Genomic DNA, 23,771 nt, shown 5'->3' with positions numbered 1-23,771 from the left:
CATGATAAGAGTCGAGGAAAGGGACAAACCTACTAATTATAAGGATAAAGCAGTGATTTCTGCCTTGGTACAAAAAGTATTTAGTTCATCCTCCAGCCCAGCATGTTCAGCTAACCACTTGTCTGTGCACTTTTCAGCCAAGTGATGAACTGGATCAAATACTTTGGCATACTGAGCATCTCAACATTCACACAGATGGTGTCACAGTGGTGGAAAGGAGTGTTCACTGGCTTGTCATTGGGATACAGAGCAAGCAGTCAACCTCCATACATATATTCATCCAGTCACCGTCCCAGTGATTTTTTGAAGATTAAATATGAAGTTTATGGAATTTGCAGCTACCTCTTACCTTCAGCACTTCTTCTATGTTGAACATATAAGGAAAGGACCTTAGGAACTTGAAGATACAAAGTAGCTGCAATTACTTCAGTGCCATGCAGCTCTTCCCAAGCTTGCATTGAGGGAAGCAACTCCTGGTAGAGCATGTAGACATCAGGTGACACCATTTCCACTATCAGCCTGATGATGAAAGCATAGCCTCTGCTGTGACCATGCTGGAGCCCCCATGTCAGATCCCTTGCCAGAGGCCAGGCAAAGAGAGGGGAGTTCATGCTCAGAATGTTTCTAATTACACAATCTAGATAAAATGGCTGGTTCAGTCACCATATTGAATGTTTATTTCATTGGTACACGATAACATGTTGTCACATTTTCATATATTATCCTACCATAAGCTTCATGCTTAAAACAAATGTGTATGTGACACGGCCAGAAAGTGACTGCTACATTCTGATGTGGCAAGTAGAACTGCAAAGACCTTGGAGGGACAAGCTCTTGTCCCAACAAATAGCACCCAGACAAAAATGTATTTTTCTCATGAGTGATGCACTTCAAAACATGCTTTTATTTGTGAAAGGTTTGCTGTATAGGGCTAAAATTAAGGTCTTCTCTTTGCTGTATAGTGCATAGGAGGCAGGAGAGGGAATAGCTGTTGAACTATTTACACGCTTCTCCTGTATGTACCACTTTTCAACAAAAGATATCAAAGCACCTTATGCAGTATACAGTGACCTTTTATTTTCAGCCCATTATTAATAAGAAACTGAGGCAGAAAGAAAGCAGGTTACCTTTCAGATGTTGCATGGAAAATCAAAGGGCAAACTGAAGCATCTCCCAGAGTTCACCTACAAAATCCCAACACGAAGATGAGTTACAGTCTTTGGTTAGTCTGAAAATTCCCTGATAGGGGGATTACTGTGTTATAGCTTGTTTACATTTAGGGGTTGATTACTGAGTGCTGAGTAAGCATGTTCCATTGTTAATGTAATGACTTTTTCCATGCTTGTGACGTTCATTAGGACTGTTCCTTTAAGGCCGGAATGAAAATATTATCTGCATTGTTTATTCATGTCAGTCTCACAGTTATGACAGGTTTATGTTGCAGCACACTCTCATCCAAAGAAAACTGTGAGAATACTTGGTTCTGGAAGCAAATAAAACCAGGGAGGAGGGAGGAGGAACAACCACTGGGACATAAGAAAGGCCTTGCAAACTCCTCTTCCAGCAATCTGGCTCTCCTAAAACAGCCCAGACAGGTGTCAATTACTACGATATGTTGTATCTTCAAACATTGTTTTGCTGAGTATAGCACTGGAGGTGGTAATGTAATGATTCCAAGAGGTTAAATTTGAAAGATAAACTCTGGAAATTTTTGTATAATGCAATGATAGCCACTTTGCCTTGCCATGTACTAAATGGAAGAAGAACTCCCTGACACATGTACCATCACCTTCAGTTTGGCATAACTTACAGGCTAATGAGTGTTCATGTTTATTCTCTGAATACAAAGTTTAATTAAGTTATACAAGGAAAAGATCAGTTCACAGTGTTGCACAAGCAGAACTAAGATTCTGTAGTAAATATGGTATCTGGCTTACTCAAATGTTACAGCAGTTGCTGAACTGTACATCTTTTGGCTTAGCATTTTGAGATCTTTTGGTGCCTAAAGGAAAGAGGATTTAATCTCTCTTTGAAAAGACTCTTCTTGAGGTACTTCTGGAGTATCTGATCTTTTCTTAACAAGTAACTGATCAATGGATCTGGTAAAATTCAGAGCATTTCTTCTCAGCTTGTCCTGAGAGTGAAGACAGACATTTCTTTTCAGATCTGAGGAATGGTTTTGTAGCTGTATCATTTGGCCTGGTTAAAGATATATCCTCCCCTCACAAAATTTCTTGCTATTTCTCAGTAAAGCAGTGTGTGACTGTAAGAACACACACAGGTACTGCTTTCAGAGAAAAAAATCCCAAAGAAACATCCTCTGCTGAGTGGGAGAAAAGGTAAAGCTCAAACAAAGCACAAACAAACCTTTAAAAGGAAGTGGAAATAGAGAACAAATTCTTCCTTTCAAGCCTCCACCACCACTGAACAGGAAAATGGACATTGTGGCATGCAGGGTACCTTCTCTACATACTCCTTAATGTCATCTCTGTGCAGTGACTGCAGGACTGAAAGACTAAAATGCAGGGTCCAGAGCAGGCACACACAGGCAGAATGAGTAAAGGCAGTGTAACAGCACCTGGCTTGCATGTCAGCAGCATAAATTAATGGCTGACTTTGCAGGAACGCAGGCCTGAAGGGAACAGCCTGACCTTCAAGCTGGGCCCTCTCCAGCAATGGGTCAAACAGCTGAACTCAAAAGTTTTTGTCTTCCTCTGACCCCACTCTCCCAAGGGGGAGATCCCAGCTCCTGCTTGCCCTGCAGGATGGGAATTTCTCCCTTTTTCCTGGCATGGAAGTGTCACTGTGCTTTTCCAGATGTGAAGGTGAGGACCTGGCTGCTGTGGCTCTGGGTGTGGCAGCCCTCAGTGCCCTCCAGTTGTGCTGGTTGGGGCTGCTGCCCTGTGGGCTCCTCCACTCCCTGCACGTTCCTTCCTCCCAGAGACCTTGTGATGCTCTGCAGCAGGAGGCAGAGCCCGTGCCATGAGAAGCATTTGCTCTCAGAAATCCTCATAAGGTAGTCATGCTTTAAAATGGGATAGCAGTACAGAAGTGGAGTGTTTATTTAAAACACTAAGGGGGGAGCTGTTGCTAGTAGCAACAATAGGGCAATCACCAGCTAATATGGAGATGTTTGTTTCAAATTTATCATCTTGAGTTTGATGGGTGGCCAAAACTTCACAGAACATTTTATTTTGCAGTGTGCGGATGTGCAAGGACACAGACAGCACATGACAACAAATAATCCTTTCGAAGCATGGGGTCAAATGTGCTCAGAGGAGTTCAGCTGTAGTTAGCAGAGTTGTCCCTGGAAAGATTTGCTTTACCTGACACTGCTTTTGCCTGGAGAATGGAATCTAGATGTGCGCTCATAAAAGTTCCTATTCTTGGTGAATTTAGCGGTGTTGAGGACCTGGTTACTAGCAGTTGTACTTATTACTTAGGAAGCAGGTGACAACACAGGAATGACAAACTCACAAGGGCAAAACAATGATGAAGAGTTTGGGGATGTTCCCATCAAACCCCTGGGGCTCAGAGCAAGCCAGCTGGAGAGAAATGATGGGCAAAATCCAACTACTTCTGGTTGTTTCTCCTGGGCACCTACAATAACAGCTGTGTCCATGGCACTTGCAATGCTTGGAGCCAGGGCAGTGGTAATGTCTTGCATTGCCAAGCCTGCCTTTCTTTTCTAGTTTCTGTATCAATGGGACACATGTGCAATGAAACCCCAAATTACACTTCAGCCAGGTTTTCTTGGTCTTATTCCAGACTGGTTCCTAGGTCAGTGCCAGTCTACAGATCATATTTAATGTGAAAGTGAGATGACTTATGCCTGAAAAATCACATGCAAGTTAGAATTCAATGTCAAATCCAGCTTCTTTTTTGTTTCCTTTAATTCACATTTTGAGATCTGAGATAATTTTGATGCTGAAATTCAATGCAAAACGGAAGGTGCAGAAACAAGAGATATACAAACCTATGTTAAAAAAAATCTAAAAGAAAATATTAGTGTTAATCCTGAAAAGTAAAATCAAGATTTGCACTGCTCTGTATTCGGTAGGAAGCATAATTGTTCCCTGATGGCAAATGAGCTTGGCAAAAAGTCCTATCTCATTTTCTGATTTGCAAATGAAGAACATAAAGAAGCAAATTAAGTGAAAAACCTGGTAGAGTAACAAAAAAAAGTAAGCATATCACTTTTCAATATTGTTTGAGTACCTTCAACCAGAGATTTTGAAAAGAACAGATTTTAGACTGGATTATACATGTTCTCTACTATTTTCGTGTAAGTAAGAAAAAGTTTAGATCTGCATCTGCTCAGTCAGAAACAATGGGCAACTTCAATTCCCTGATTCCTTTGGGCTAGTCACCTCAGGGAACCTAAGGAATGAGTAATTCCCAAGTGCCACAGAGATACAATAGCAAGCTGAATGCAGAACAGCCAAACAGCAGCACAGACCTTTTGGAAAAATGGCCCATATGCACCTGCTCTCCACAATTGAAAAAGCATCCAGTGGACCCAGTCACCTGAGGATGAGTAGAAATCTTTAGAGCTGCCAACTTAGTCTTGGGGGAAGCACTCATGAAGGAATAAACAAACCATTCTGCAAAGCAAATGCAACCGAAATGGTGTCATGGGAAGGGCATAGAATACACCCTGTGCTGTATTTATAGAGTTGTTTTTGATTTGTAACCTTTTCCCATGCAGTAGTAGCACAGTGTATAGAAGGGTGGTGCAATCTAACCCACACTGCAATCTAACCTTGATATCTAATTTAGATTAGAAATCAGCTGAACAGAGCTGGGAAAAACTGACAGTGCGTTTCACTTTCCAAAGGCAGGTTTAGCATAAGCCCAGACTCTACCTGACTAAACCTGTAGGAGTTCAGCACCGGCTGGGTTGGTGGTTCTTGTTCTGAATTGTTACAGGTAGGAAGCAGAGACTGATCTGATCAAAGGTCTGTCTGACCTCTTTTCTGTGATCAAACCCTGAACCATGTCTATGGATCCCACAACAGACTCTGGAGAGTGGCAGGAAATCAGAGCTGCCTTCAGGAGGCATCTATAAATGTGGCCTCTTTCCAGGAACCCACTTGCCACTTTGTTCTTTGAGCTCGTCAACAGCTTGTACAGAGCTTTCCCTTCCAAAAAACAACCAACCCAACAGCTTTCTGAGTTTGGCACAACTGCTTTCCTTATTTTGGTAAATGTTCCTATTGTTCCCTGGGGAGACTGCAGTTGTGGCAGTGAAGACAAAACGGGAATACAATCCCTTTTCCACATGGAGAAGCACTGATGAAGGCTCTTTCTGCTCTATATGGGCTTGAAAGGATCCCTGCTCCAGGCTCATTCCACCGTACCCTCCTCACAGCTTATGCTCCTGCTGCCTCCTTGCTGGTATGATAACAGGGCAAAGGCGAGTTTCAGGATTCATTCACACAGTCCCTCCTTCCTAAAAACCATGTTGTCAAATATTTGCAAAAGTAAGAGAAATAAACAACAGTGAGCTGTGGCTGGGATTTTCCCATTTGTGGTTTGATAAGGAGAGAAGGAAACAGTCTCCAGTCACAGCAGATTTATTCTTTATTTCTTTTTTCACTGCAAACTCCTGACTTCTCATGCCAATCGATGTTGCTCTTTCATTGCTATTGTCTAAAGTCCCTCACATAGCCACAGCGTAAGAGAAGAAAAGAGGAGAGAATGCCTAGCTTGACTGGAGCTCACACAAAGGGGAAAATCACCAAAAATCACCATTGGTTCATGTTTGCAGCAAGTGCTATATAAGCCCTCCCTCGAAACATTGGCTGGGCAGAGGGCTTGGGAGTGGACCACAAAAGCAGCCATGGTCTGGGGGGAGAAAGGGGCTGGCTGGGATCAGCCAGTGGAAGCAGAGGCATCAAACTGTTGTCCTGGCTTCTATAAGGAAAATGCTTCACATCTCAAGGGGAAAATACAGTCCTTAAGAGGGCTGGATCCACCCAGGCTTGTCTGCTCTGCAGGACCTCCCTGCTCCTGCTTTCTTTTCAGTGAATGTAGAACACTTCAGGAGAACTGAGGGAAGCATCCTAGTGCACAGCAGGGGAAGAACTTCTACACAGGCTAGTCCTACAAAACCCTTGCAAATCCACTGCCTCTCCCAAGCCCTGATCTTTGTGTAAACATCCAGTGTTTTTGAAGGACAGTGCATTCACTTAGTCAGGGATTGACAGGAGAAACACATTGACTGCAAACAACTCCAGGTGTACCCCAGCCACCTGCCATCTGTTCTCCTTGCCCCAGGGCAGTGGCTCTGGTACAACAAACACATTGCTCTGATGCATAGTGCTGTAAGATCTGTACCAAACTGAGGGAGGAGTGGACCACAGCAAAAGTTTCAAGTCTGCAAAGCAGAACTGGGAGGTAGAGATGGAATCAGCCTCCTTAGGGAGAGAAGTTGTTCATATAAGGGAACTTAACTTGTAAACATCTCATAAGACAGGCCTTTTCTGTTAATATTCAGGGTGGAGACCGGCTTTGGGGCCTACACCCGTGTTACCTTTTCCATGCTGATGGGGAAGCTGTGAAGCTGCTCTGGCAAGTAGGTGTGAGAGCAGCTCTTCTGACCCTGGAAGCTTGCACACAGCTCTGCAGTGCTTGGCAGGAATCAGCACGTGCTTGCTTACTGCTTTTCACAAAAACTGCCAAGATTCCCTCTGTGTTGCCATACAATTACTCTGCCAAACCATAGCATTTTAGGATCCCTGCTTTTTTGTAATAAAATAGGCTGCTTTAAAGTAATTTTGGCATGACTTAAGTGTTTGTGACACACACCATAAAAGAGCTATTAAATAAAGAATGATATCAGGAGGGTAAAAAAATCAAATTGTTTTTCATATGGGCAGGCAGGCCTATACACACACACCTTCCACATACAACAGCCATTATATCCCCACAACTGTTAATGGATAAGAACTAATTGATAGAGATACAGCAGTGTGTGCCAGTGGACAGTCTGGTGATGTGCTATCAATACATCACCCATTACCGTATTGTCCCCTGGGAGACACAAAGCCCAGTGCTCTGTGTACAGCTGGTGCCAGAACTGTAATCTGAGCTTCTGGCCTGGCTAAGCACCACCCATTAAACTCACATTTTCTTCACAAGTCACACATTTTCCAGATCAACCCCGTGTCTTAATCATGGAACAGACTGAGCTCAGAAATACGTCTGTGCAGAGTGCTGGAAGTGAGGGCAAGGCAGAATTGAACTGCATAGGACCCCTCCAAGATGCTTAACAGACAGGTATGTTTGGATATACATTTAACAGATGTAATGAAAAATAGATCTTTCTTGTTGGGGAATCCCACTGGAACTATCAGCAGTGGTGTTGCAGCTGACAAGGATCCTTAAAAGAAATTCTCAGGCGAAAGTGACGTAGGATGACAATATTTCTGCAAGCATGTGCAGCAGCCCATGGAATTTAGTTGAGAAATTACAAATGTCATGGGACTGATAATTAACAAAAAATCAGCTAGAGCAGTGAGTAAAAAATCAGTGGTAAATGCACAGGACTGCAGACTAGTTGATTGATATTGCTGTAAGTTTCAGCCCTAAACAAGTCACCAGACCAGTGCCACTACAGTAGCATGGAAATTATGGGCCTCAGGAGGACTTAAAAGGTGACCTATAGCAACTCCTCCCACAAAAACAGAGCAAGTCTCCATTTGCTCTTCTGTACAGATCTCTATCAAACCAAAAGTGAATTTTGTGCTTTGGATTTCTGCCAGAATCAAACAGAGATCACCCCTCTGTTCCTTTTCCATTCTGCATGAAACAGGGTCAGTAGTACACTGGCTGGGTCTGATGTGGCTACACAAAGAAGGGCTTTGAGGGTGAATTCAGCAGCAGATGTAGCCATTACATACATCTTCAAAGAGCTGTGCTAAGACAGCCCCATCATCTGCACATGTGAAACAGAGCATCCACGAGGGAAGCAGCAGAAAGGCCACAGTTTCACAAGTGTGCTTGCCACCTAAATCCACTACTGAAGAATTCTCAATCTTGACTGTCAGCCTTAACTCCTCCTTTTCATAAGATCAGTAGACTGGCACCCAGAACAGGGCTGTAATTTGCCTCAGTCAATAAATCAATAGAAATAATATCATATGTTTAACATCAAATCTTAATGAATTTTCATAATGGCCTGGTAGAGTGAATGCTGTATTCCTGATATGCCCAAGATGGGGGCAGTCAGCAACAGAATGATACAAGTAGAGGTAGAGTTTTTCTAGATTTTTTTTAAAATCTCTTCGGTTGAATAAAATTTTAATATGTGCACACAAATATGTCTTACTGAGATTTATTTTAAACAAGACTTTTAATTACATATTGTCATACATTACTAAATTACTACATAACACCACTTTTCCTATAGATGTCCAGTAACTAGATTCTCAAGAACTACTTAGTACTGACAAAATGTGTATTTACATGTGCTTGTAGACAGTAAACTGTTGCAACTAGCTTTAAAGAAATTATAAAGAAACATTTCTCTGAATCTTGTCTATTCCATCGCTCCGTTGTTTTCACTGCTCTTAGTGTAGCTTGATCTGGCAGTGCATTTTAGAACTGCCAAATCTAATGTCTCTGAGCAAAGGACAGACTGTACCCACTGCCCTTTAATGGTAAAGAGAAGCTGCCCACACTGCAGCCCCCTCTGCACATCTCACCTCATGCTGGTGATGATAGCTGGAACCTTTACCTGGCAAGTGTCTCATCTTTTCCATCCATAACAGCTACCAGAGTTTCTTTTTTTTCTTTAAGGGGGGGGGAAAACCCAGAAAAGCATCTCCTCTAAAAGGAAAGAGGAAGCCAGAAATTTGGTAGTGTCTCGGTCCTGCCCCATGATGCTTCTTCCTGCCTGTGAATTTCCACCTGCCCCTTCTGCATATATAAGGCAGCACACGTGGTATGCACTGTTTAGTCGCCTGCCTCTGTCCAAAGGATTAGTAGCAGTGGGGAGTGATGCTGTTTCTCCTTTCCTCTGCAGTTCACGGGAGGTGAAGGAGCTCTGGCTGGATTCATTTCTTGGGTAAGTACCGCCTTTGAAAAAATCTGTGGCATCATGGTTGAAATCAGTGGAGAGCTTCAGATGCAGCTGCACAGAGATGTACAAAAAAGTACATGGGGGAGAGGTGCACCCGCTAAGCATAGCTCATGGGCAGAGCTGACGGAGTTGCTCAGCCTCGGGTGTGCAGATTAATGACCATACATAGCTGTCACCACTTGCTCACTTTTTGCATGGATTAAAAATGGAAAGCTGCTTTTATTTTGTTTGAATCAGGAGGCAGAGAGGGCAGCAGGGCTGAATGCCCTTCTGGAGAAGGGCTTTATAGTTTCCTTGTGTGGGAGATCTTGCTGGTTCAGGATCATACACGCTAGATTGGCTTACAGAGGAGAAAGCCAAGAAGGGTGCAGTTTTACAAGACTCTTTGTCCATTCCCTGTTCAACAAACAGGCAAACAAAAGGACTGAAGGAAACCAGACTGTCCAGAGCTCCTCCAATCAAACTCCTAATGAAAGTGTTAAGCAGCTGTAATACTGTGAGTATCTTAATTATTTCAGCTCTGTCAACATAGTGACTTTGAAAAGCTCTGATTTCCAAACCGTGGGATTCAGTTACTCAAAGTGTCTTTGTTTTCTTGCCTAGTCAAAGACACTAAATGCTGGAAACATGGAGAGTCTGATTGAGTGCCAGACAGAGGTAAGCAGCCCTTACATTTTCCTGGATCCTTTGTGGGTACTGGCGTGAGATACCTTAGCAAAGTGGGGATGACTCCTCCAGTAGCTGCTGGCTGCCTACCCTCACCCAGGAACGGGCAGAGCTCTTCAAAGGCAGCTCTGTGCCACACTGAGCAGAGGGAACAGGGCATTTCTGTGGGCAGTCTGTGCATTCCCCCGGCTCACCAGGAGTTTTGCTCAGGGATTTTGAAGGCTTCAAAGCCATCAAGGCTCCCCAGAGGAGTTTGGGAGGAAACTTCCAGTGCCGGGGAGGACACAAAAAAGGAGGCTGTGTCCGGCTATGGCTTCTCTGGATCAAAAGTGCAGCTTGACAGAGCTCAGGGTTGTCACCTGCCAGCATGACTGGGGTGTCTGGCTGCAGAGTTTAACACAGACCCCTCTACCAGGCAGTGAGGCAGTGTCAGTCCTGGGCTGAGGCACCTCTTTAGCAGGTGTTAGGTTTGTCTGGTTATTCCCCAGAGCCTCCCCAGATTTCTGAGGAGCTGCAGCAACTTGCTGGTGGCTCTCACTACTGCGGCAGCTCTGTAACGTAGCATACTTTTTGCAGGCTGATGCCAAGAAATGTCCTCTGTCAGTCCCAGCAGATACTGAAGACAGACTCTGCCTCTCCAATGGTGAGTTTCAAAAACAAACTGAGGAACTGCCTTCTTATATAACGTTTGCAAGCCGGTACTTGTGCAAAACCACCCGAAACTGCCTGCTCCCCCTCCTGGAGAGCAAGCCACTGTTCCCATCCAGGAGAGGGCTTAAGCCCTGGAATGCCACTCATTTGCAAGTTACTTCTTTCCTATATGCTCACTGGCAGAGTGCTGAGTGCCAGAGGTCTTGTATTCCCATTCCCTGGTAGCAATAGGAAGTAAATGCGTTTCTTTCTCACTCAAGCATCGCCTTTGAGGTGTGGCAGTTCAAGTGAGTACTGAGTACTGTACCAGATGTTGCACACCACAGCAAATAAACCCCCTTGGCAGCAGCACCAGCACTTGTTTTTTCTCACCATGCAAAACCTCAGCAGCTGTAAACAACCCAGAGCAGACCATTAACAGGGCAGGGTCAGATTTGGAGCAGACAATCATATCAGACCAGTTTTGAGGAGTATCAGAAGCTAATATTTTAAATTACACTATAATGTTAGGTGACTTTCTCAAATTTTTTAACCCCTACCTACCAAGAGCTTATGCTAAATTGCAAAGAGAGGTCCTGAGAATTTCTCATCTGGGTAAGACAACTTCATTTTGGAGTAGAAGGCATGACATTTATTGCAAATTTGCAGAAGGCAAATCCTTTAGAAATCTTTTTCACAAAAGGTTCCTTCTCTACTGTTTGTGAAAGGGGAAAAAAGGCACACCCCACCCCAATACAACTATCCTCTTAAAATTCCTGGGCCTCCTCTTGTTGAAGCAGATGCAAAACCCATGCTAAGAGATTTCTAAGCGTGAAGCCAGTGAGCACTTACTCTGATGCTCCCATCCTCTGGAGCAAGTATGTTCCACTGGCTGGGGGGAAGCACCAGCTCTAGAAGCATTGTCATTAGAGCTGGCTGCAGAGCTGGCAGAGCTGGAGCCACATGTTTTCCTTTCAGGCTGTGAAAGAGGTCAAAAACTAGGAGCCCCTACTTCTACTCCTGCCCTTAGGCAGGGGCACAACCAGACCATGTAGTGAAAATTGTTGTCATTGCCAGCTGCTGAAGCAGTATATCTGCCTCAGAGTTATCAGAGAAACTACTGCAATATCAAAAATCTCTATAAATGTTCTGTGCCTTGTATGTTCCCACTCTCTAAGAAGAAACAGTGACTAGAATGTAAAAAGCACCCAACCCAAAACAGGAAAGGTGGTGGCCTTAGGGGTATGGCCACAGTTTTACAGTTTAGGCAGTTGTTTCCCTAGTAACCACTTAGTTGTCTTTCAGTTTCCTCCAGTTTGGTTTGTTTCAACATACATCTCTGCACTGCACACAAATGAAAGACCACATAGTGCTCTGTTTTTTGTTTTTTTTTTTTTTAATTTTAAATTTATCTTTTGTTTCCCTTTTACTTGCAGCAGATGCAACAAAGAAAAGAAAGAAGGTGATATCACAGTCATTTACTCTGAGACAAAGCCTTACCAAAAGAAATTCCTCAGGACAGCTAGACTTGGGTGGTAAAATCACTCTGTTTGGCCATCCTCTGGCACTTATCTGTGGGGAAGATGACACACTGCCCCAGCCAGTCCAGGTAAGGAGGTACCATTATAGTGGAACTGTTTACAAAGGCCTGAAGTGTCAGGACAAGGGGGAAATGGCTTCAAACTGAAAGAGAGCAGGGTTAGATTGGACACTGGGAAGAAATTCTTGGCTGTGAGGGTAATGAGGTCAACCAGAGAAACTGTGGCTGCCCCATCCCTAGAAGTATTCCAGGCCAGGTTGGATGGGACTTGGAGCAACTGGGTCTAATGAAAGGTGTCCCTGCCCATGGCAGGGGGTTGGAATAAGATGATCTTTAATGTCCCTTTCAGCCCAAACCATTCTATGATTCTGTGATACCTCTGACTTAAGTGTGAGGCAGGATACCCAGTACTTCTGCTGCATCATCCAAGAGATGATTCTGGTGTTTCCCAACACACACGCCCCTGATAAGCTCAGGGCCCATCCCAGATGTAGAAAGAGTCAGGTCTGAGAGTTTTGCCCAGCCTTCACTGGAAGTAACTTGGAATGTAGAGAACCCAGGACCAGGAATGAAAGATCTCCTTCTTAATATACTCATCTGTGATTTTAAATAAGTAATTTAAATAAATCTTTCAGCAGCATAAACTTCCAAGGATTTCTGTATTTCCATAAAAAACAAGTGTTCAGCTATGGACTGTCACAAAAAAATACCTAAACAATAACTTCTGAATAAAAATGGTCTTGTAACAGTTCTTCCACTGAACTGGCTTTCCCAATAGACATGCATTTGTCTCTGCTAAGTAATATTTGCCTGGCTTGTGAGAGAGGGGATGTGAACTTAGATTTAAGCCATCCCTTGCTGCCTTCTAAAAGTAAGCAAGGATGGCCCCAGTGAAGTTAGTGGAATTCATCAGTTCAAGAAGAAGGTGGATTAAAGGAAAATCAAGACTACTTCCCATGTAATGTACTTGGAACAAGAACTAGATACTGAACTAACCACAGTACAGTGTGCCTCCAGACAATTTTTCTTCTATTTCTAAATACTCACCTGCTAACTTCCTTCATCCATGTAACTGTTCTTCCATTCCTGTCTGATTTTTTCCCTGCAGGATCTCCTAGCCATATTATATATGAAAGGACCTTCTACTGAAGGGATATTCAGAAAAACTGCCAATGAGAAAGCACGAAAGGAGTTGAAGGAGGACCTAAACAAAGGCGGGAATGTTGATCTGAAAAGCAAATCTGTGCACCTGCTGGCAGTGGTTTTGAAGGTGAGGAATTCTGAGCTACACTGGAGGAGGACACTGCTAATATGCACAGGACCAATCCAGTGCTCCGAGCTGATCTAGGTGGGACTCTTGGCTAAAGCCAGAACTAAGCCAGACTGAATTCTTCAAGCTTAGGGAAGTTTGGCCTTTTCTACCTGATTGTCAGTCCTAGTTGTTAGGCTGCTGATTTCCTGAGGAAACTCACTTTGTCCTCCTGCTCAGCATTCTCCCAGCGAGCAATAGTGAGATTTGTGAGTGAAGGAAAAGCAACTGAAAGCTGGATCCGGTTACTATACAAGTGCAAATGCACTTGTGCATTGTACTTCTCTGTCAGTGCTGATGGTCAGGTAGCTCAAGTCAACCAGCTAGAGCCCAGGTGACAGTAACACTCTCTCTGTGCTCGGGGATAGTGTCAAAACTTCATCTAAATCTCTTGGCCTTGCAGGACTTTCTCCGAAATATTCCCTCCAAACTCCTATCAGCTGACCTCTATGAGAAATGGATGCAAGCTCTAGAGAAGCCAAGCAAGCAAGAAAAAATTGAAGAATTGAAAGAGTAAGTTTTTCAACCAGGAAATTTTGCAACCAGTGCCAATGTAATGGAGCAGCTGGTAGAGGCCAACAGTGTCTTTCAAAATCAGGAGTCTCACTTATAAGTCTGTCATTTGTATCAGCTTGCTATTGCTCTGTGGGGCTTGGTTTAGAGGGCTCCAGCAGCAGCACTTCCTGAAGTTACTTCAGATTGCTTTATGAAACCACCAATGCAGGAACAGGGCAGAGGCTGCAGTGCCTCAGCTAACACAGTCACGGTGCTGTGGGACAGGCACTGACGAGGAGCCTCCACATCTGCTGGGGGTGAGGTTGGGCACATGGAGACCACCTCCGTGTTTTGCCCTTCAGGAACAGTAGCTGTGGGGGCTGACTGGGAGAGCTTTGAAAGCCCCACAGCACAACCATAGGCGTTGGGAAGCCTCCAGTGACATCTCCTGATGTCACCTCATCTATTCCAGGACATGGACTTCTGCAATGCTGCCTTTCAGTCAAGACCTTGTAATTCAAGGTCTCATAATTAACCCCACACAGCTGCAGCTGGGGATTTCTGAAAGATACAGAGAGCACACACATGCCCCTTTCTGGAGGAAGTGGTGTCGCTCTAAGGTTAATGGAGACTTGCTCAAATCAAGAAGCAGAGTCCACTGCACCATCAGCTAAGGTGACATTTTGTTTGTGTTCCCACAGGGTGGCTGACAAGCTGCCGAGACCAAACCTCGTCTTGCTCAAGCTCTTGCTCTCTCTGCTCCACCACATCAGCCAAAATGCTGAGACCAACAGGATGGACTCCAGCAACCTGGCCATCTGCATTGGCCCAAATATGCTGAGCCCAGGCACGGACAGCACGCTCCCACTGGAAGTGCAGAAGGAGATGAATGACAAGGTGCGCTGGACTCACTGAGCAGCCGCTCCCTTGGGGCAATTGAGAGCCATCCTAGGGATCCATCCCACTGCCATTGCAGCAGCTGAACAGAGCAGCACCCCTGGGCCTTGGGGGTGCTGAGCAAAAGCAGCAGCTGCCCTGCAGCCCCCAAAGTCACAGCACAGCTCCTGCAGACTTTGCATGTGGAGGGCAAGGGGCACCCGTGGCCACTGTCACCCCTGGGCCCTCGGGCAGAGAGGCCAAAGCTGTGGCTGATGGTGTTTTGTCTATTGTTTGCAGCATCAGGCCTTATCCCCCATGGTCGTCTCACCCTTAGACCTCTTAGACCTCACCCTTAGCCAGGATTTTGGCAGAAGCCAACCTGCTCTGTGCTGTCCTTCCTACAAAGATAGCAGGCAGGGTGAGGAAAGAATCTTCCATCTGTCTTGACTGAAATGGGCTGTTTTCTGTGTGCAGGTGACAGTGCTGGTAGAGTTCCTCATAAACAACTGCATGGAAATATTTGAGGGAGACATTTCCTTCCCTGCCTGTGGCTTGGCTGAGGAGTCACCAGAGCACACAGACAGCTCCACAGGTATGAGAAGGGACTGGGGTTGTCACCAACTGGGGCTGCTGGGCCAAATTATTGAATTTGATATGTGAATATATCTGTGGAAACACAGAGGGTTCAAGATTGTTGAAGCCCTCTTCTGAACTCTCTCTGTGTAGTTCTCTTTCATCCTCAGCTCATCAGTGAAAACTAATGTCTGCTTTCTCCCCACAGAACAGCTCTGTGCAGCTCATCAGAATGACTCTGCCTATGACAGCCCAGATCCTGAAGCAGAAGGCAGCCCCTGTACCCCTGAAATGGAGCAGGCCAAAGGAAGGAGTGCTACTGTGAGCAGAAAATATCCAACAAATATCTCTGCCCCTTCCCTGACTAATTTCAGAAATGACATCAGCACAATGGACAGGAGGTACTCAGAGTCAGACCTGTCCTTCCAGAACTGCCTTGATGACACAATAAGGAAACAAAGGCTAAACAAAAGTGAGGACAATTTTCCAGTTCAGCAGAAACTGCTATGGATGGAGGCACTGGAGGAACGTCTTGCAGGCTTACCTTCACAATTATCAACTGACTCTCTACCCAAAACATCCTCCAGTTGCTCCCTGGAGAGCTCTGATGGCTCAGTTTTCACCAGCTCCCCCGTAGTTTCGCCCTCTAGCCCCAAAAAAACCTTTTTAAATAGGCCTCAGTCCTTTTCTACCAAGGCCACTGAAAATGGCAGTACACCTAGCAGAGAGATCAAAAAACATTCCATGTCATTCTCTTTTGCAAACCGCAGGAAAACACTAATAAAAACCCAGAGTTGGGGGCCTGGAAAACCCATGTTTTTTCAGAGGGACAGTTTCACAAAGAAAGAAGATCAGTTCTCCTGTAGAATTGTCCAGGAGGGCAGCTGTAATGATGACAAACAATTGCCTGTGGAATATCAGCAAAGGCCCCGTCTCAGGTCAGTTGATGAAGTGTTCAGAGAGATAGACCAGAAAAACCCTAGAAGACCACCCTCTTATGAAGAGGCTGTTAAAAACTGCCAGGCTGCTAAAGTTCCCTCTCAAAATCTCACGGTTCAGACTCTGAGATTAGCGGCGTCAAACCAGGATGTTTTGCTGCCTTATCCATGCAGCCACAGTGCACAGGACACAGCATATATGGATCTGAGGGATCTACGCAGTGCCAGAGTTTCTGCAACAAAGGATCCTTACCTGGAAACTGAAACCTTCAGCATCGCTGTAGGAGTAAACTCCCGTGTAAATTTACCCGTGACCCCAGGAGTCTACCGGATGAGAGCCATGTCTGAGTCCTGTCAAAAGAACAAACTCGAATATGTGGCTCAGAGGTGCAGCCAGCCGGTTTTTGAGGTAGAGCAGATCCAGTATGCTAAGGAGTCCTATGTATAAAAAGCCTGTCCTTCCTCTTTTCACTGTACAAAGTAAATATTGTAAAAATAGACATCTTACTAATCATTTGTAGGATTTTACTTTCAAGAGACAAAGAATAAGCTAGCTCTGCATGAACATTTTTTTCTGAAGTGTCAGTCAGCTTGACATGTCACATCCTTTCACCACAAGAGTTGTTGCTGGTGAAGACCTGTGTATCATTATGTAAAAATATAAGTTAGTATGCTGTACATAACCTCTTGTGTGGGAAGAGTAGTTAGCAGATGATAAACAGTGTTGTGTTTGTTTTCCTCAAATGACAATTACAAGGTTGGCAGGTCTAGAACCTGTCTCACCTTCTTGTTTTCTGTATGGTCACAGACCCTGTATCATTTTTCATGTGTGTATGTTGCCAGGCTGATGCAGTGCTTTGCTGATTTTTGCATTAAATGTGGGTTGGCAGTTACCTTAATGGGGGAAGAGCTATTCTGTCATCTAGGTCACTTCAGCACTCTTCCATAAACCCCCTGTACCTGCTGCCGTTCCATCTTCCTGCTTGCTGGTGATAAGAATGATCTGACCACTATGCAGCATAGTGCTGTACACTGAGCCTGGGGTTAGAGCCCTATGAGGTCATCATGGGAAAGTATGAAGTAACCCTCATGTGTCCTGAGGTGCTTTTAGACTAAATAAACTTGACGGGCAAAGAAAGGAAAAGCAAGAAAGAAAGCAAGAAAGAAAAAAGAAAAAACAAACAAAAACTCCTACCAGGAAATATTCTGGATTCCAGCTTTAAATAGTTATAGTTAATTGAAAAAAAAAAAAAAAGACAAAAAAGAAAATAGTAGGTGGTGTTCTTATAAACTTGTAAAAATGACTGGAAGTGCAATGTGCTTTTATGGGTCAGCATAGCCTTAAACCAGAAGCAGGGAGACATTTTTCTCCTGTGTAACTTCACTACAATAAAACATTTTTCTGCATGAATGCTTAAGTGTCCATTGTCTGATTTTAAAATATCCAGGCCCTACTTGTACTGTACCTCCTTTTCTGCAGGTACTGCATGTCTGCTTGAGTGATGTAGCATAGCTGAGTAGCAGGAAGCAAAGTAAATGACCAGCAGTATCACTGCTATTGTTGTAAGAGGCTGCAGGCTACAAATCCCTCTCTGACAGGAAAACAACTTATACTACCATGTAATAGCAGCTAAGCTGCAAAGAGGTGATGCTGCTCCAAAAGTGAAACACATAAAAAATGGCATGCCATCTTCTCAGGAATTATGTTTTCCAGGTGTAGGTGTTCCCAGGACACAGAGAAGAGGGAAGGTGGCTGCCTGACCTGATAGAAGAAATTATAAGAAGGACCATATTGGTAGGCTGCAACTAGAGAAAACAACACTTCTCTCAGCCACCTGAACAGTGGCACTGTGCTTCCAAGCAAGCTGAATGAGAGGGCTCTGATGCAAAAGGTGTTTACCTTTTTCTAGAATCTGCATCTCCTGGGTCACAGAACCAGTGAGGCTTGAGATACTCCTGTCCAACCCTACTGCCCAAGCAGGGTCAGATAAAACAGGTTGTCCAGGATTGTGTCCAGACAGTTTTTGAATGTTTCCACAGATGAAGGCTCTACAACATCTCTGGGCAATCTATTCCTGTGTTTGAACAGACTCACAGAGAAAAAGTGTCTCCTTGAATTCAGATGGAATTTGATTGTATTTCAATTTGTGCCTATTGCTTCTTGTTCTGTGTTAAGTGGAATTATATTTTTCTTGTGTAAAAAACACAGGTGCTTTACCCACGTGGCACAAGAAGTATGAAGAGATAGTCCATGTGCAGTGAAAAGGCTCAGAAGCCACAAAACAGAAAACACAAACCTTGAAATGTAATCAAAACCCAATACAGCTCCTTCTTTGTTAAGTGACTTGTTCTTTTTTGACTGTGAGAAGACTAAGTCTCCCAAGGAGATGCCTGCTCTGTAACCACACCAGAAAACCCAGGGTGAATAAGCCCAGTCACTTCACCAGAGATGAAGAAAGTCTCTAGGTCTAAGGTGTCCTAAGGCATATATGACAATCGCACTCAGAAAGCTTACCTGGGCTTAAAAATTCAGTATAGATGAGTCTAAATCTTCCAGCTTCTGGATAAGAAGGACCATTTGGAAAAGATCACCTTCAATTGGTGAAGGAAAAAGAAGAGAGAGAAGCTCTACAAATTGTAAACAAAAAAGGATTAATGTGAAGGAGTTGCATAGAAGAGTGGCCTAGTCCCCCTCATTCTGCTCTTACATTTCTTGAGGTCCAGGGAACACCATGATTAAAGAAAATGTGAATGCAAACAGACCCCAAAAGATACTTACCTCCTCATTGACAGATAACTTTTGACTTCCTTCATCCCTTCAGACTTGACTGTTTAGTCAGCATTATTTTCATGTCATGTCTCTCCACAGAAGTGATTTTTCTTCTATACAGGCAGATAAGAGACCTCAAAAGACTAGAATGGCACAGGAAGTAGAGAACATTGCTTTAGCACTTACTTATCTGCCTTTGGTACAGAAAATGATTTAATCTCATGCTACCAGTCCACCCTACCACATCCTAGGATCCAGACCAACTATCCAGGACTCCAAGAGTCCTATAGGACTCTTTTAACTCCTATATCCAACAAGTGGGTTATCTGTTTTACAAGTACCGTGCCAAAGCTGCCTTTGACTCCTCAGCCAGAAAGATCAAACACCCATTTACAACTGGGTCAACTGGAGATGGATTTTGGAAGAAGAGTTGAATGATGGCAGCCAGCCTCCCACTCTCCACAAGTTTCTCCATCATCAGTATTGCACCACTTGCTGCATACATGGAATTTATAATTAAATTTCATGAAGACACTCCAAATGTGAATTTGGAGGTAGGACTGGAAGAGGGGAAAAAAGCAATATTAAAGCAGGAAATCCAAGCCATTGCCTTGTAAGGCAATGCTGGAATTAAGGCTGGTGATGCAGCTTGAATTCAGTCCCTTATGTTTGCATCCCACTGTTGTCTTCAAACACATGGTACACTCTGTTCTTCCCCACAGGATTTTTCCTTACCTGCACTGGTAAGGAAAAAGGTTGTCCAGCAAAGGAGAAAATTTTAATTCTGGAATTCCTCAGTACAGTTTGCCTAGCAGACATCCAGGTTTTGGACATATAGCTATGTCTCATTTGCTAGGATTTGAAACAAAACAGAAGACCAAAGGAGTTCCTCATGGAGTACCTCTTTCCATGTTGGGCACCCAGAAGTTGCAAACGCGTTCCCTGCCACTTGAATTAGGATGGCAACTTAACAGAAAAGGGATGATGGTATCAACTCTATGTCCAAACATTGATGAGGATTGAGAGAAACATCATGCCTGCAGGTTTCACAAACATTCAGACTGCAGGAATGCAAATATTCAGGTGCAGAATGCAAATGTATACACATATATTTATTTATCTGTATGCAAGGCTTATATTTATGTAAGCTTGTGCTTTATCTTCTGCACAGTCTGCAGAAGATGAGGCATAGGCTCTCTGTGTCCCATTTCTCTGGATTCTTGGGACTGAATTGAGTGCAGGTAGAACACAGTTGTCTGAAATAAGGTTTCCCTTCAAGTCATTTGGATATCTTAGGACCACAGGAATTTCCTAAGGCATCAAAAGTGGATACAAATCCTGATACTTAGGTTGTAAAATCCTTTCCCAAAGTCTTCTCTGTCTGTGATGTAAGCTTAGACTCCCACCTCACACATACATGATACATTTAGATACCTTGAATGTAGGTCTCTATAATCTAAGGCTGACATTTTTACTGCCACCAGAGGAATAGTAACATTTGGGATTTTAGGCACCATCTAAGCCTTCAAAAGAAGCCTTCTTGAACTAAGGCTCTCATGCTTACCCCCCACCCAGAGTTTGGTGCTTTCTGCTCCATCCCACCATAGAAAACTCTGACTCAGACCTTTATCTTTTCCATCCCTACCCCTTATCTCTGCCTCATTTTCATTCCCTCTCCATTCCCAGCCTCCATTCCTGACCTCATCCAGCTATTTCTCTTTTAATTGAACAAGCTCCAACCTTTGATTTGCTCTCAAAGTCACAATTTCATTTCCTCTCCATCCCTCAACCCACTTTTCTCAGTCAGCCAGTTTCAGTTTACCCCTTCCAATTCTCCCACATTTTCCTGTCTTATCTGCATTGGTTGTTGCAATAAGTCCCATCAAAACTCATCTAGCCTCAGTCCCACCCACATGCTCTGCCTTGTTTTAGTCTCTGTAAATACAGAGAATCAGAATGAGAGAAGGAAAATCCCAGGAAGCTACAAGAAAAAAAATATAGAATTCATAAAGTCCAGTGATGACCTCAATTCACAGCTGTAACCATAGAAAGCCTCAGGATGAACCTTCCATGGCTAGAGGTCCTTGAATTTTTGGGATTTCAGCAAGTGGTCTGCACATCTCTTGTTGTATGGAAATATGGGCTGTCAGCTAGGATGGAAGGACATTTGGAACGAGGTTAAGGTGAAATAATGAGTCAAAATAATCTGTTGCCCCTATGCTTCATGAAAGCAATGCATCATCTATGATGTAAGGGATATTTTCAGTAATTTGCTCATATTCTCTGAGAAGAGGCATTGTCGGGAATTTTTTTTCTGTCTCTGCAAATAAGGTCTTGGGGGAGAAGCCCTCTCAGCTGTCTGACCTTTCTCAGAGCTATTATCTGAAGGGCACTTATTCCTGGGAACTGTGAAAACTAAAGACATAATGAATTCACACCTGAGGAAGAACAATTTCTAGTTACTTAGCAATGATACACAAGAGAATTGTTACTGCCATGGTCACTTTCTGTGATAGCTGCCTTGACATAACCCAAGAACCAGTGGTTCTGCTCCAGACAGTCACAGAACAGAACCACTGCTCTACACAAGATCTTTCTTCTGTCTCTTCCTCCCATGATTACTACCTGTGTACCCCAGGCACAAGATGCCACACTGATGTAATGTTTGCTGGTACAAACCCATGGTAAAAATATTAGTGAACAGAATTACACCAACCTTGTTGCCCACACTTTGTATTTCATATTTACCTCCTTACAACATGGACAGCTGGCTTTTCCTTTTGTGTGTGTGCATTTGGCTCTTCAGAGTTCCTTACACTGTATCCAGTTTGATGAAATAGGACCTGAAATCTTCTTCTTTGGGCATCATGTAACTGACAGACAAGACTGCATACCCTGCATTGACAGGTAGCATTAGGGAATGCATCCTGTTGACCACCCAGAACTCTGTTGCTTTTGAAACTGAACCACTCCATAGGATGTGACTGTGGTCCACAATTCTGACACTTACAATAAAGCCAAGAACTTTGGAATTTGTTTTTTTCTTTTTTTTTGTAATGGGATTGTATCTCTTTAGCCTGTTGCTTAGAACTAGATCTCTAATTTCTTCTAACACTAAAGCCAAATGGATAGTTTAGGGATTCTGCTGGGTTATGTACACTTTAATGTTAAAAAGCTAATACTGATGTTAAAAGCTAATAATAAAATTACTGCTTCATAGCTCAGTTCCGTATTGTAGGGAACTCTACACAGTTTTTATGTATGGTTCCTCTTATAATATTACTATCAAATGTCTCCAATTACAGCATGAAGAAGTATCACAGCTGATAAAACCCCCATCTGTGTTGTTTTTTATCTGGGAATAGGAGTTCTTATTTCTGTACTGACTGTTCTGGTTTTGGTGCTGATACATCACAGGAGACCAGGTGGTTTGCTGCAGCACCACACCAGATTATTCCATAAACTGCAAGTGACAATTTCAGCTTCCCATTGTACCCTGGCAGGTCTCTTAACCTGAGAAGAAAAGATTACTTTTTATTACAGTGAGGCCACTTGGCTATCACAGGGGTGAACTCTGAACAAACAAGAACATGATGCTACTCTGGTAGCAATGTGGCAGACCACAGTTAGTGTGGCTATTGTGTGTTTCCAGGAGGACAATTTCTGACAACAGGAAAAGGAAACCCACCTTCAGTAGGCTTTCTGGTTACATTTTTCTCTGAATTGTGTTAGCAGTCACTCCTTATCACATGTGTCATCAGAACAGAGTGAAAACTTCAGAGGACCTTCTGAAAGCTAAAAATGCAGAAGAGGGAGCAATTTTTAAATAAAAAATCTGACAAGATAGAGAAAAAGATCCATGGGAAAGGGCAACCACTGTTGGAGAAGTGATGTAATCCTCATATGGACAGCTCACTATCATATAGGTAGCTGTCTGCAGCTCTTTGTGGATGCTAGGTAAAAAATTGCTTTTTCTGTCTCTCTGTTATTCAGGAATGCTAATTATCTTATAATTTTTTTTTTACTATAAATACATTGTTTTTATTGTTTTAATCAGTCTTTATCATTCACTGTGATAAATACAACAATTTAAATCTCATTTCTGAGTGAAACCCATTCCAAGTTCTACCTTTTCTTCTACAAAGGGAGAGGAAAGCAGATTATTTTCTGTTTCTAACCTGAAGTGGCAGCCCATAAGTCTGAACAAATGGTTCACAAATTCTAAACACGGCTGACTCCATTGAGCTCTGCTTCCTCTGCTAGGTAATAATATGAAAAGGTTTCTATGAAGGGTTTCACACTTTCTAAACAAAACATGCTCCTCAGCCAACAAGTCTATTTACAGAACTGATCCAACGGCCGCTCAAAACTCTTCCTTCCTACAACCCACAAACCTCCCACCAATTTCCTTGACAAATGCAACAGTTCATGTTCAAGCCCTGCAACTTCAGTATCCCACAGGTTATGCTGAAAATTATAAAACTGTATTTAAAAAAAATAAATTTGAAGCCAAATCCAAGCAGTTTCCAAGTCAGGTGATCAGAGAAGATGTTCTTATAACACATTAGGGATTTTTCTGTTTTTCCACATGCTTGCTGCACAGTCTTGGGCCATGCAAATCTCTCCACCATAAAGATTTAGCAAGTGCACCTGTGCAGCTGTGCCTGTGATTCACCTACTGGATTTCTTCAGCACAACTGGTGACCAGGTGAGAAAGCAACCACAGCAGCATTCAACAACTTTGCAGGGCTGTACTCTGAGGAGTACACCCATCTTGTGAACTACAGACACCATGGCATTTGAGAAGTCCTTGGGTGTGAGAAAGAGCAGAGCAGCCACTATTTCTCCACAGGTCATCAGGAGGATGATTTTGAGATTAAGACCAG

General features: G+C 43.5%; 2 protein-coding genes across 7 annotated transcripts in view; one reads left to right on the top strand and one right to left on the bottom strand.

The window, feature by feature from the left end:
* The window catches only part of TAGAP (T cell activation RhoGTPase activating protein), a 52,173-nt gene extending 34,647 nt beyond the window's left edge, over window positions 1–17,526 (top strand). For 3 of the 6 annotated variants that reach the window (XM_071434479.1, XM_071434471.1, XM_071434452.1), the window contains exons 3-12: window positions 9,029–9,070; window positions 9,497–9,581; window positions 9,689–9,742; window positions 10,328–10,394; window positions 11,818–11,990; window positions 13,030–13,191; window positions 13,634–13,743; window positions 14,427–14,622; window positions 15,079–15,196; window positions 15,386–17,526. In XM_071434479.1, the coding sequence (XP_071290580.1) occupies window positions 9,555–9,581; window positions 9,689–9,742; window positions 10,328–10,394; window positions 11,818–11,990; window positions 13,030–13,191; window positions 13,634–13,743; window positions 14,427–14,622; window positions 15,079–15,196; window positions 15,386–16,563 (2,085 nt within the window). In that variant the 5' untranslated portion in view covers window positions 9,029–9,070; window positions 9,497–9,554 and the 3' untranslated portion in view covers window positions 16,564–17,526. Of the gene's footprint in view, window positions 1–8,397; window positions 9,071–9,496; window positions 9,582–9,688; window positions 9,743–10,327; window positions 10,395–11,817; window positions 11,991–13,029; window positions 13,192–13,633; window positions 13,744–14,426; window positions 14,623–15,078; window positions 15,197–15,385 lie in introns of those variants that run through there. The other 3 variants (XM_071434461.1, XM_071434443.1, XM_071434439.1) reach the window with 3 other exon arrangements.
* Window positions 1–23,771, bottom strand: part of LOC139593530 (T-cell activation Rho GTPase-activating protein-like) — a 70,301-nt gene that overhangs the window by 42,436 nt on the left and 4,094 nt on the right. The window lies entirely within an intron of this gene.

The sequence above is a fragment of the Agelaius tricolor genome, unplaced genomic scaffold, assembly GCF_023055355.1.
Source record: "Agelaius tricolor isolate 1412-34295 unplaced genomic scaffold, bAgeTri1.0.p SCAF_1, whole genome shotgun sequence".
In the NCBI taxonomy this organism is placed as follows: Eukaryota; Metazoa; Chordata; class Aves; order Passeriformes; family Icteridae; genus Agelaius; species Agelaius tricolor.
This window is presented reverse-complemented; position numbering and strand designations above follow the sequence as displayed.